This window comes from Bison bison, unplaced genomic scaffold (assembly GCF_000754665.1).
Source record: "Bison bison bison isolate TAMUID 2011002044 unplaced genomic scaffold, Bison_UMD1.0 scf7180017864085, whole genome shotgun sequence".
Classification (NCBI taxonomy): Eukaryota; Metazoa; Chordata; class Mammalia; order Artiodactyla; family Bovidae; genus Bison; species Bison bison.
In genome coordinates this window covers 490,283-502,710 of record NW_011494657.1, presented here as the reverse complement: position 1 = coordinate 502,710, position 12,428 = coordinate 490,283, and the positions used below count along the sequence as shown (strand labels likewise).

At 55.0% G+C, this 12,428-nt stretch overlaps 1 protein-coding gene across 1 annotated transcript; it reads left to right on the top strand.

Annotated features, from left to right (window-relative positions):
* Nucleotides 1-6: 6 nt before the first annotated feature.
* On the top strand, nucleotides 7-12,421 carry EPHB4 (EPH receptor B4). Its single transcript, XM_010837910.1, has 14 exons — nucleotides 7-800; nucleotides 2,090-2,245; nucleotides 2,427-2,759; nucleotides 3,086-3,210; nucleotides 3,895-4,060; nucleotides 5,024-5,126; nucleotides 5,348-5,412; nucleotides 5,525-5,638; nucleotides 5,755-6,002; nucleotides 8,973-9,188; nucleotides 9,485-9,634; nucleotides 10,060-10,253; nucleotides 10,455-10,610; nucleotides 11,819-12,421. The coding sequence occupies exons 1-14, from the start codon at nucleotides 227-229 to the stop codon at nucleotides 11,946-11,948; spliced, it is 2,730 nt and encodes a 909-aa protein (XP_010836212.1). The 5' UTR covers nucleotides 7-226; the 3' UTR covers nucleotides 11,949-12,421.
* Nucleotides 12,422-12,428: the final 7 nt, after the last annotated feature.

Below are 12,428 nucleotides of genomic sequence, written 5' to 3'. Positions count from 1 at the left end.
CCTCTCCCACCCAGCTCCTACCTGTCTTGTGATTCCAGCTCTGGGGTCCCGCCTGCCATCGCACTCATTATCCTTTTAACTTTTCATTGACTTTTCATCATTTCCTTCCTTTCTGTTTCCTCGGCACAGAGTCCGGGGCCTGGCCTAGAACAGGTGTTGATAAGTGTCTATAGGGTGAGTGAGTGCACGGCAAGGGGAGCCTGGACTCTTCATAGGAGCTTAACAAATGTTAATGGACAATGTTGGGGCCTGCAAGAAAGCGCACACTGGGAAGGGTGGAGAGAAGGTCCTGGAACAGGTGACTGAGCAGGTCACAGAGAGGGTGAGCCTGGGCAAAAGACAGTCCCGCGGGCTCCTCGGGGAGTGGAAGACTGTGGCAGTGAGTCTCTTCCCGCCCTGGCAGGTGGACACGGTGGCTGCTGAGCACCTCACCCGGAAGCGCCCAGGGGCCGAGGCCACGGGGAAGGTGAATGTCAAGACGCTGCGTCTGGGCCCGCTCACCAAGGCCGGCTTCTACCTGGCCTTCCAGGACCAGGGCGCCTGCATGGCCCTGCTGTCCCTGCACCTCTTCTATAAGAAGTGCGCCCAGCAGACCGTGAACCTCACCTACTTCCCGGAGACTGTGCCTCGGGAGCTGGTGGTGCCCGTGGCCGGCAGCTGCGTGGCCGATGCCATGCCCGCCCCCGGCCCCAGCCCCAGCCTCTACTGCCGGGAAGACGGCCAGTGGGCCGAGCAGCCGGTCACGGGCTGCAGCTGCAGTGCGGGGTTCGAGGCCGCTGAGGGGAACACCAAGTGCCGAGGTGAGGGGAGGAGGCCAGTACCCTGATCAGGGACCCGCTTCTCAAGATTTCCAGTTTGAACGTTCTTTGCTCTTCTGGGCACTCAGTTACTGGAGGGTGTGTTTTCCGGGCCCCCAGCACCGTTTTGAGCTCTCCATCACTTCCATGCTCTTGCTTCTGACTCCACGCAGTTGCTCTCTGGACCTAACAGGCTCTCTTGGGCTAGGGGACCTTGTTGGACTCAGAGGCTTCGTGAACTCTAGTCCTATTCATTATGGTTTCCTCTAATTTACTGATACTGAATTCTCACTCACCTTGTTCTCGAGAGCAGAAGTTCTTAACCTGGGTTTTGTGGATAGGACAAGGGAATCTGTGAACTTTGATGGAAGAAAAAAAAAAAAAGATGGCTTTTCCTTTTCACTCATCTCTACCTGAAACTGGTCACTCCTTTTACGGAGTGTCAGTCACAGCCCAGCGGTCAGAGCAAGACCTGAGATTTGGGCCCCGTTCAAATGCTGGGGGTTTTCACAGCTCAATGGAGATGATTTGCAAGAAGGGCAAAATGTTGTTTTCCTTCTATGTGACTTCACAATTCCGTTGGCTATCAGTCCTGCCACTGTATCTCATTAATACAGAAACACACCCTTTGCCATGTTGTAAACTTTTCTTCCTGTATTTTTTTTTCCAAGTATCTTTATTCTTATGTGTGTGTGTGCTTAGTCACTCAGTTGTATATGACTCTTTGCGACCCCATGGACTATGGCCCATCAGGCTCTTCTATCCATGGAATTCTCCAGGCCAGAATACTGGAGTCGGTTGCCATTCCCTTCTCCACCTGTTTTGATCGTTGTATTTTCACTTACTTGGTTTTATTGGTGATCTGTATATTTTATGGTGTACGTTTAAAATCATTATTCTGAGCAAGGGTCTTGAGTTTCACCAGGCTGCCACGGAGTAGTGAGGGGTGTACACCAGGGTTCAGACCCTTGATCTGGAGGAAAGTCTTCTCCTCTTACAGGCTAGGTTTCTGAGCTTCTCACTCCCTGCTCCCCTCTTGGCACTTCATGCAACTTGATTTTATTTTTTTGGCCACACTGTGTGGCATGTGGGACCCTTATTCCCTGACCAGGGATTGAACTTGCACTCCCTGCGGTGGGAGCTCAGAGTCTTAATCAAAGGACCACCAGGGAAGTCCCTCATGCACCTTTAATAACCACTGAATGTCATTTTTTTTTCCCCGGATCTCCACCCCCAACCCCACCGCTGAATGTCTTTGATGCGAGTTCTGATGGACACTTTCTCTCTCTCAGCCTGTGCTCAGGGCACCTTCAAGCCCCTGTCCGGGGAGGGGTCCTGCCAGCCGTGCCCAGCCAACAGCCACTCTAACGCCATTGGCTCGTCCATCTGCCAGTGTCGCATCGGGTACTTCCGGGCCAGCACAGACCCCCGAAGTGCGCCCTGTACCAGTAAGTGGCCAGCGACCCCTGGGGTAGACCCCTCACCCCAGCCCCCATCCTCCCATGCCTTCCTCCTCTTGACCCTGGCCTGGTGCGTGGCCAACGCAAGATGTCAGTGTGGCTGCCCATCTGTCCCCACTGCCCATGCCCAGCCATTTCAGCCTCTGCCTGACACCCTGGTCTCCCGCAGCACCCCCGTCAGCCCCGAGAAGCGTGGTTCCCCGCCTGAACGGCTCTGCCCTGCGCTTGGAGTGGAGTGCGCCCCTCGAGTCAGGCGGCCGGGAGGACCTCACTTACGCGCTCCGCTGCCGGGAGTGCCGGCCCGGTGGGTCCTGCACGCCCTGCGGGGGAGACCTGACCTTCGACCCCGGCCCCCGGGACCTGGTGGAGCCCTGGGTGGCGATTCGCGGTCTGCGTCCTGACGTCACCTATACGTTTGAGGTCACCGCCTTGAATGGGGTGTCCTCCTTGGCCAGTGGGCCGGTCCCGTTTGAGGCTGTGAATGTCACCACAGACCGTGAGGGTGAGACTGGGGACTAGGGGCAGCCTGTGGTTGGATGGGAGAGGCCAGCGAGGAGGGGGGACAGTCTGAAGGCCTGAGGCAGGGAAAAGGCAGCAGCTGGGGAGTAGAGTTCCCAGGAAATACACTGGGTCAAGGCCTTTGGGGCAGGAGGCAGAAAGAGAGTGTTAAGTAGATGCAAAGGCGGGCTCCGGAGTCCAGAGAGAGCCGGGAGGAAATCCCGAAACAGCTGGAGGACCCAGACAAGTGTGGCCAGCAGAGGGAGAGCCAAGGAAGATAGGGGCCAGACCTGCTCCGCTCCAGGGCCCCAACGCGTCTCTCTCTCACAGTGCCACCCCCCGTGTCTGACATCCGGGTGACTCGGTCATCACCCAGCAGCTTGAGCCTGGCATGGGCCATTCCCCGGGCACCCAGCGGGGCAGTGCTGGACTACGAAGTCAAGTACCACGAGAAGGTGAGAACCAGGCCCGCCCTGGGGGGTTGCAGTGGGCAGTGGGACCTGCTCCAGGGGCCAGGACACCTGAATGGTAGGCATCTGCCATGTATCAGCTGAATGATCTTGTGTCAGCCTCTTGGCCTCTCTGAGCTTCGTGTCTTCCTTATAAAGCTCTTAGGAAAAAAATTTCCTGGTGGTCCAGTGGTTAGGACTCCATACTTCCCTGGTCAAGGAACTAAGATCTTGCATGGCAAGCAGGATGGCCCTCCCCTCCCCACAAAATGCTTTAGGTAATAGAACCTACCCCACAGAATGGCTACCAAGACTAAACAATATAATTCATGCAATACACACAGCTCAGTGCATACATAGTGAAAGTCACTCAGTCGTGTCCGACTCTTAATAACCCCATGGACTATACAGTCTGTGGAATTCTCCAGGCCAGAATAGGTAGCCTTTCCTTTCTCCAGGGGATCTTCCCAACCCAGGGATCGAACCCGGGTCTCCCGAATTGCAGGCGGATTCTTTACCAACTGCGCCACAAGGGAAGCCCCAGTGCATACATAACTGAGCACAAAGGCCTCACCTGTCTCACAACAGGGTGGAGATGCTAGTGATGGAGGCCCAGGGCAGGGGAGGTGGGAAGAGCCACGGAATCTGGGGGCCCTGGCTTACGGCCAGCCCCTCTCTCCTCCGGAACAGGGCGCTGAGGGCCCCAGCAGCGTGCGGTTCCTGAAGACGTCGGAGAACCGGGCAGAGCTGCGGGGACTGAAGCGGGGAGCCAGCTACCTGGTCCAGGTGCGGGCACGCTCCGAGGCCGGCTACGGGCCCTTTGGCCAGGAGCACCACAGCCAGACCCAGCTGGACGGTGAGTCTGGGGGGCAGGACGTGCCTGGGGTTGGCTGTCCCCCCCAGGGCAAGGAGGCCTTGGCTCTCCGGACCCCCAAAGTCACGTCCCTCTTGCTTCTCTTTCCACCATGAGGCATTCTGGCCTGGTGATGGGACACAGAAACCAAATCCAACAGCTGGGTGTGAAGGCCCACTCAGCAGCTTTCCAGCTATGTGACCTTTAGCAAAAACTTGACCCCTGAGCCCCAGCTCTCTCATCCAACACTTGGAAGTAGGAGGCCTCTCTCCCAGGGCTCCAAGGATTAAATGAGGTGACACTTTGATAGTTTTTATATGCTGGCCCAAGGGGTTTTGTCCTAAACCTTTTAATTTTTTTTACAGTTTTATTGGGATATGATTCATCTACCGTATGATTCACCCATTTAAAATGTATAATTCATTGGCTTGTAATATATTCACAGAGTTGTGCAACCATGCCCATAATTAATTTTAGAACATTTCAGCACCTCAGAAAGACACATATACCCCTTCTATTACCTCTCAGCCCCCAGCAAACACTCATCTACCTTTTTTGTGTCTAGATTCGCCCATTCTGAATCTTTCATACACATGTTGTCACACGATACAGTCTTGTGACTGGCTGCTGCTTCTCTCACGTGGCATAATGTTTTCTAGGTTCAGCCATATTGTAGAATATATCAGGACTTCATTCCTCCTTGTAGCTGAAAAATACTCTGTTGAGTGGCTGTCCCATTTTTCTTTATCCATTCATCTGTTGATGGACGTTTAGGTTGTTTCCACCTTTTCATATTTAGCCTTAGGTACCTCCTATTCAAGTGGGACTTCTTTTGTGGTCACCAGTATTTATGACAGAACAGAATCAAACCCACTCAGGCCGGGAAACTTCTTCCCTGGCCCTGAGGGACTTGAGTGGAGCCCACGGGCCCTCAGGGTCTCCCTGATCTCAGTTCGTCTCCTCCAGAGAATGAGACCTGGAGGGAGCAGCTGGCCCTGATTGCAGGCACCGCGGTCGTGGGTGTGGTGCTAGTGTTCGTGGTCATCGTCATCGCAGTTCTCTGCCTCAGGTGAGCGACCTGGGCACCTGGAGACCCTGATGAAACCCCCTGGGGCTGGCCGCCCACCCTCTTGCTCCAGGTCGAGGCTCCCTGGATGTCCAGGGAACCTACCTGCTTTCACTTGGAATCCTCTCTGACTCCTGCTTCTCTCTTCCCATCCATTCCCTCTGGAACTCAGTTCCCTCTGGGACATGTGACTCAGTTTACCTTTTCTGTCCCATCCACTCCAGGAAGCAGAGCAACGGGAGAGAAGCTGAGTACTCAGACAAACACGCCCAGTATCTCATTGGGCACGGTGGGTATACCCTTCCTGAAGGATTCGGGGCTGGGGCAAGAGCTGTGAGCCCACGGCATCTGAGTGCAATGGGAGTCACCTCTTGGCTAACAGGCCCCATGCGATTCCCCAGGTACTAAGGTCTACATTGACCCCTTCACTTACGAAGACCCTAATGAGGCTGTCAGGGAGTTTGCAAAAGAGATCGATGTCTCCTATGTCAAGATTGAAGAGGTGATTGGTGCAGGTGAGTGGAAAACGCCTGGGTGCCAGGGAGGAGAGTGGAGTTGGTGGTGGGGTGGACGGCAGGGCCAGCCAGATCCCCCGGGAGAGGAGAGCTGACCCGAAGCGTCCTTCCTGAAGGCGAGTTTGGTGAGGTGTGCCGGGGGCGCCTCAAGGCCCCTGGGAAGAAGGAGAGCTGCGTAGCCATCAAGACCCTGAAGGGCGGCTACACGGAGCGGCAGCGGCGGGAGTTCCTGAGTGAGGCCTCCATCATGGGCCAGTTCGAGCACCCCAATATCATCCGCCTGGAGGGCGTGGTCACCAACAGCGTGCCCGTCATGATCCTCACTGAGTTCATGGAGAACGGTGCCCTGGACTCCTTCCTGCGGGTGAGCCCCCCCCACAACACCCCAGTCCACCCTGCCCTCCCCCAGCACAGCCCAGGACAGACGGTGGGCCCCATGTTGCTGCCTCTGCACCATTCATCCTCGGCCAGGGAAGGCTGAGTCCTGGGGCTGGTCTCCCTGTGGGGCCGGCAGACCCCAGGATCTGGAGGGGCTGTCATCTATCTTTGTGACAAATATTTACTGAGCATCTCCTTGTGCACCCGCCACTGTCCGGGGCCTCGGGAATTCGACCCTGAACATCTCTGGTCTTGGCGAGCTGCTGGTACAATGTGGAAGACTGAAAGTTAACAAGTATGAACAAGCTTTTATAGAAAGCAAACAAAATTTCACATGTGAAAAAAAATTAAACAGGCTTATAGAAATGAGAGGAAAGAGCTCATTTTTGCTACTTGAACAAAATTGTATGAAGTTTTATTATTTTTTTTCAACTTTACTAGGCATCTTTAAAAAAAAAAAAAAACACTTTTTTTTTTTGGCTGCACCACACGGCTTGTGGCACTTCCCTGATCAGGGATCAAACCTGTGCTCCCTGCAGGGGAAGTGCGGAGTCTTAATCACTAGACCACCAGGGAAGTCCCCGAAAGGTTTTTCTACAGAGCAAAGCAATGTTGCATTTAACAGAATGACAACAACCCCCTGGTATCACTAATGCCTGTGTGATACTCATATTTCTCCAGTTGTCCCCAACATGTCGCAGCATCCAGTTCAGGATCAAGCATTGCACTGGCAGTTATTGTTTTGAGTCTTTTTACATCCCAGGACAGTCCTTTGTCTTTCTGATACGCTCAAGGGCTGGGCCACTTGTCCATTCAAATGTCTTTTCTAGATTGATTGGATTCTTCCTCGCGGGGTCATTTAGCTTGTTTCTCTGTGTTTCCCATAAGGGAAGCTGTATCTAACACTGTGATAAGTTCAGAATTCTACGTCTGTGGCCAGCCTCCATCAGGCGGTGCGGTGTGCTTCCCACGGTACTGCATTGGGAAACACAGGCTGCCCGGCTCCCATCACGAGGGATGCTGCGGCAGACACTGGGGCAGTGCCTTGTGGATGCTGGAGTTTGTTCCATTGTCTGGTTGCAGGAGAGGGAAGGGGGTCTGTCTTAGAAGAGATGGCATCTGGGTAGATGAGAAAGCCAGCCGTGAGAAGATGGGGGCAGGGGGAAGCATACTGGGGACTGAAGAGCCCCCCAGGGTATACGGGATCTGGTGCGTTCAAGAAGCAGAAAGGCTGGTGAAGCTGAACCAGGTCAGCAGAGGAGCAATGGTGGATCACCTCGTAGTTGGCGGCTGGGTCTCGTGGTCTTAGAACTGGGGGTGTGATTAGAAGTCCAAAAGAGGAAGCTTTGGGGAGGATATCAGCAGGAGTGACAGTCGCTCAGTCGTGTATGACTCTTTGAGACCCCAAGGACTGTAGCCTGCCATGGAATTTTCCTCTGGCATGAGGAGGCAGAGAAGGACAGCCTCCTCTGTCCATGGAATTTTCCAGGCATGAATACTGGAGTGGGTTGCCTATCCCTTTTCCAGGGGATCTTCCCAGTCCAGGGATTGAACCCAGGTTTCCCGCATTGCAGGCGGATTCTTTACTGCTGAGCTACCAGGGAAGCCTGCCGATGAGGAGACTGGCAGTCACTCAGGCCGTGGGGGGTGCAGTGGGTGTGGAGAAGCAGTTGGGTTTGGGGTGTGTTTTGGAGGCATAGCAGGCAGAACTTGCTGATGGATCGTAGGCTGTGAACAGGGGAGAGAGAGGAATCGTGGAGACTCCGAGGTCTCTACCCTGAGTGCCTGGGAGTGCAGGCGCAGGCTTGGAGGATGGGTTCAGAGTTCAGTTTCTGGACTCAGCGTTGCTGGCCCTGCAGGGCTGCCAAGAATCCCCTGCGTGCTAGCTGAACCCAGAGGATGGGCTTAGTTAACCATTTGTGACTGGCAGGCTTACCTGGTGAGAGCAGACTCTATGAAGGTGAAGGTCGGGCTTTAGACCTTGGCTTTGGTGCTGCGGTTACCGAGCACACCCGACCCCTCACCATTCTCTTGCATCCTATATACAGTAGGTCCAAGAGGGCTGAGCGAGAGTGTGGCTGGATCAGTGCCAAGGCACACCTCTCCACCTGGAGACAGGTGTCTTCAGAGCACACTCGTAACTGTCATCGCTCCATTGCTGTCAAATAAAAAGAACACGTTAGATCCAAACCATTTGCCTAATATTTCCTGGATCGAATGCACTGTACTAGGTTAAATGGAAGAAAGTATAATCTTATTTAAATTTTCATTTTTATTATTTTTTTAACACCAAAACATTTTGTATTGGGGTATAGCCGATTAACAGTGTTGTGATAGTTTCGGGTAAACAGCAAAGGTACTCAGCCATACATATACACGTACCCATTCTCCCCCAAACCGCCCTCCCATCCAGGCTGGCACGTAACATTGAGCAGAGTTCCATGTGCTATATAGTAGGTTCCCGGCTCCTTATAGTCTAATTACAAGAGACTTGAGTGCATGTATTTGAAACAGGAACAGTTATAAGCATTGTGTCACGGTACTGCAGAAAAGACTGAGAGGACTCAAGAGTGAAAGAAAGCAGAAGGGGTTTACCTAGGATGTTGGCAGGCCTGCCCTACAGGTGGGCGTGAGATGGGTCTGGAAGGGATAAATACGGTTTATTTTTTAATGTATTTGTTTTTATTGATTTATTTGGCTGTGCCAGGTCTTAGTAGTGGCAGGCAGGATCTTTGCTCTTGGTTGCAGTTTTCAGAATCTTCAGTTGCAGCATGCAAACCCCTAGCTGTGGCTTTTGGGATCTTAGTTCCCCGACCAGGGATTGAAACCCAGGCCCTCTGTATTGGGAGTGCAGAGTCTCAGCCACTGGAGCACCGGGGAAGTCCCATAAATATAGTTTAGAATGTCGGGGAAAGAGGGGCGCCCTAACTGTGACCCCCACCGTGTCCATCTCCAGCTGAACGACGGCCAGTTCACCGTGATCCAGCTCGTGGGCATGCTACGGGGCATCGCCTCGGGCATGCGCTACCTCGCCGAGATGAGCTACGTCCACCGAGACCTGGCTGCCCGCAACATCCTGGTCAACAGCAACCTCGTCTGCAAGGTCTCAGACTTTGGCCTCTCCCGATTCCTGGAGGAGAACTCCTCCGACCCCACCTACACGAGCTCTCTGGTGAGGCTGGGGGACAACCATGTGATCTAGGTTCTTAGGGCCGGGTTGGAAAGGTGGGAGGCTGAGGGACTGACAGCTCTGGTCCAGGCCAGGATGTAGGAGCAGACCTACATTGTGGCGGACGTGGGGGCTGGGGGATCAGCTTAAGGAACCAGCTGCTAGGAGTCTGGGAAAAGAACAGAGTTGGGGAGCTGGCCATTTGGGGCGCCGAAAGAAAGGAGGCCTAAGCTGGGGGAGACGCAGAATGCCCGAGTCCTGGGAGTCCCTCAGCTCACCTTGTCCTCCCCCGTCTTTAGGGAGGAAAGATTCCCATCCGCTGGACAGCCCCCGAGGCCATTGCCTTCCGGAAGTTCACATCGGCCAGTGATGCCTGGAGCTACGGAATTGTCATGTGGGAGGTCATGTCATTTGGGGAGCGGCCATACTGGGATATGAGCAATCAGGATGTAAGTATCCTGTGGTCCCACCAACCTGCCCTGGAATGTCTTGGCTCTTGGGATGTGGGGCGGTGGGGTGGCAGGGGATCCTTCTTAGAGAGCTCATCACTGTTGGTCCTTGAGGTGGTGAGAGTGGCATGGTGAGGAGGTGATCTGTGTTTAGAGTTTGATAACAGCTCATCTGGTCACAGACGGAGGCAGAGATGGAAGGCAGGCTTGGGAGGTTACATGTCTGGATCATAGCTCAATAGCTTCTAGGACACTGAGCCATAGCCAGCCTGGGCCCTGGCAGGGAGGGCCACCCCTAGGTTAGCCCTTCTGGCCCGCAGCACCCATCCCGGCGTCTGTTAAGTCACCACTTCAGTGGGGTCCTTCGGCAGCTTCATTTTCCCCTTGACTCCCTCACCCAGTGCGTCTTCCACCCATCATTCCAGGTGATCAACGCCATTGAACAGGACTACCGGTTGCCCCCGCCCCCAGACTGCCCCACCTCCCTGCATCAGCTCATGCTGGACTGTTGGCAGAAAGACCGGAATGCGCGGCCCCGCTTCCCCCAGGTGGTCAGCGCCCTCGACAAGATGATCCGGAACCCTGCCAGCCTCAAAATCGTGGCCCGGGAGAACGGCGGGTGAGGACCCCAGAGGATGGGCCCTCTTTCCTGCTCTGTGCCACCCTGAGAACCTCGCTTCCTCCCCTCCGCCACCCCAGAAGTATCGGTCCTTTCGGTGGTATGTGGGCTGTGCCCTTCCGCCTCTCCAGGCCTGGGCTCTGCGTCCTCACCCTGACACACGCTGTTGCTAAGGGTATCCTCCGCATCCTTGCCCCCCAGGGCCTCGCACCCCCTCCTGGATCAGCGGCAGCCTCACTACTCAGCTTTTGGCTCCGTGGGGGAGTGGCTTCGAGCCATCAAGATGGGAAGATACGAAGAAAGCTTTGCAGCTGCTGGGTTTGGCTCCTTTGAGCTGGTCAGCCAGATCTCCACTGAGTAAGTCATGGTGGGAGCTGGGGACCGGGAGGGCGGTGGTGAGGGCCAAGCAACCAGGAGGGTGGAATCTGGGTGACCACAGTCAGGCCCACAGTTTGAGCAGGGGCCTTTGAGGTCAACTTCTGGTGCCCATTCTAGAGCCCCTCCCCCCGCAAACAGTAACAGCTGCAGGGACTGAGAGCTCGGGAATCTTCCAGGTCAGCTGTGCCTGCCTCACCCCCTTGCACCACCTCGGCCGTGGGCCATCTCGCTCCCGCCTTGAAATCTATATCTATCTTTGTGCATCTATCTACATTCCAGACCCTGCTCTCACATTAACAACGTGTCAACTCTGGATGTTTTCCCACCCATAAAAGGAGAAGATTGGCCTGGGTTTTGGAAATCCTTTCCAGCTTTAATGTTAAATGGTTTTACAATTCCAGTGCCTTCCAAATACTGCTTTCCCCTAGTTGGCCTCTCCCTGGTCCTTCTTTCCACCTTTCCATTCCTGTCCCAAGGACTCCTCTCACCCTGGGTTGGAATCACAGAAATAGGACTAGAAATCCAGACACAGAGGGTCCAAGAGGCCCTTTCCTTGGGAAGCCCGTCTTGTCCCAGCAGGTCTGGGCCCCTCCTGACTGGCTTGAGCCTTCCCTTGACACGGGTTCACTGACATGGGTTCTTGCCTTCCACTTCTCATCGCTTCTTTCTTACCTCAGCCTCCCTGCATCAGGACGGGGGCTGGGAGCAGTCTGTTTGTGTCCTCTCTCTCGCCCATTCCTTTCTCCACCCACCCAGCTCCTCTCTTTCTCCTTCCGATTTTTCCTTTTGATTTCTTTGTCCGGAAGACTTTTCCTTCTGACTTCTTTGTCCTCTGAAGCATTCTTTCGCCAACCTCATTTTATGGGCTTTTCTCTCCCTTTCGTTCCTCCTCTTCCCTGATTCTCTGCCTTTCCTTCTAGTTTCAGCATCCAGGGCGAAGCCCTCCACCCCTTGTTTCTCTATCCCTGCGGGTACCTAGCCTCGCCCCCTACTACGGCTGCGCGCAGAACTGTGGTGTGCGCCTAAATCGGCCCCCACCCCCGGAAACTGCCCGACAACTGTTGACGTCTACCCGCTTCTCCGCTGGCCATTCTGATTGGCTGGCACGACCGAGGCGGGGACGGGTTTTTGAAGGAGAGATGTCCTGGGAGCTTAGTGGTCTCACCTAGCTGTTGATTCTTCCGCAGGGACCTGCTCCGAATCGGAGTCACTCTGGCGGGACACCAGAAGAAAATCCTGGCCAGTGTCCAGCACATGAAATCCCAGGCCAAGCCTGGAGCCCCAGGCGGGTCGGGAGCACCGGCCCCCCAGTACTGAACTGCATCTGTACGCCTGGCTCCGTAGCTCTGGAGCGGCAGGGACTCCAGCGCCCGGGGATCCCTTTCTTCCTGGGGCAGAGTCGGGTAGGGGGGACTCAAGAGGCTCCCACCCCACGCCCCACTGACTGGATTGCACTTTGAACCCATGGGGGTGGGGAGCTGGCAGTTTGGAGAGAGAGGATTTGGGGATTCTGCAGTGTGGAATCATAACGCTCCCCCGGGGGGTGGGGGACCCCAAACGAGGGCACAGGAGCCTTTCCCTCAGGATTGGGTGTGACCGGAGGAAAAGGAGTCCCCGGAGTCTGCCAACATCCCAGGGCTAGTTGGGCACGATCTCCACAGCCTCCCTTGGATCCCCAATTGGGCCCCCAGGTCGCCCCTCCTCACCTTGAAGGGTAGCAGCCCTGCAGACCAAAGAGAAGGGAGGACTAGCCTGCGAGCTCGGGAGCGAGAAGGGGCATCATGGCCCAGTGACGAA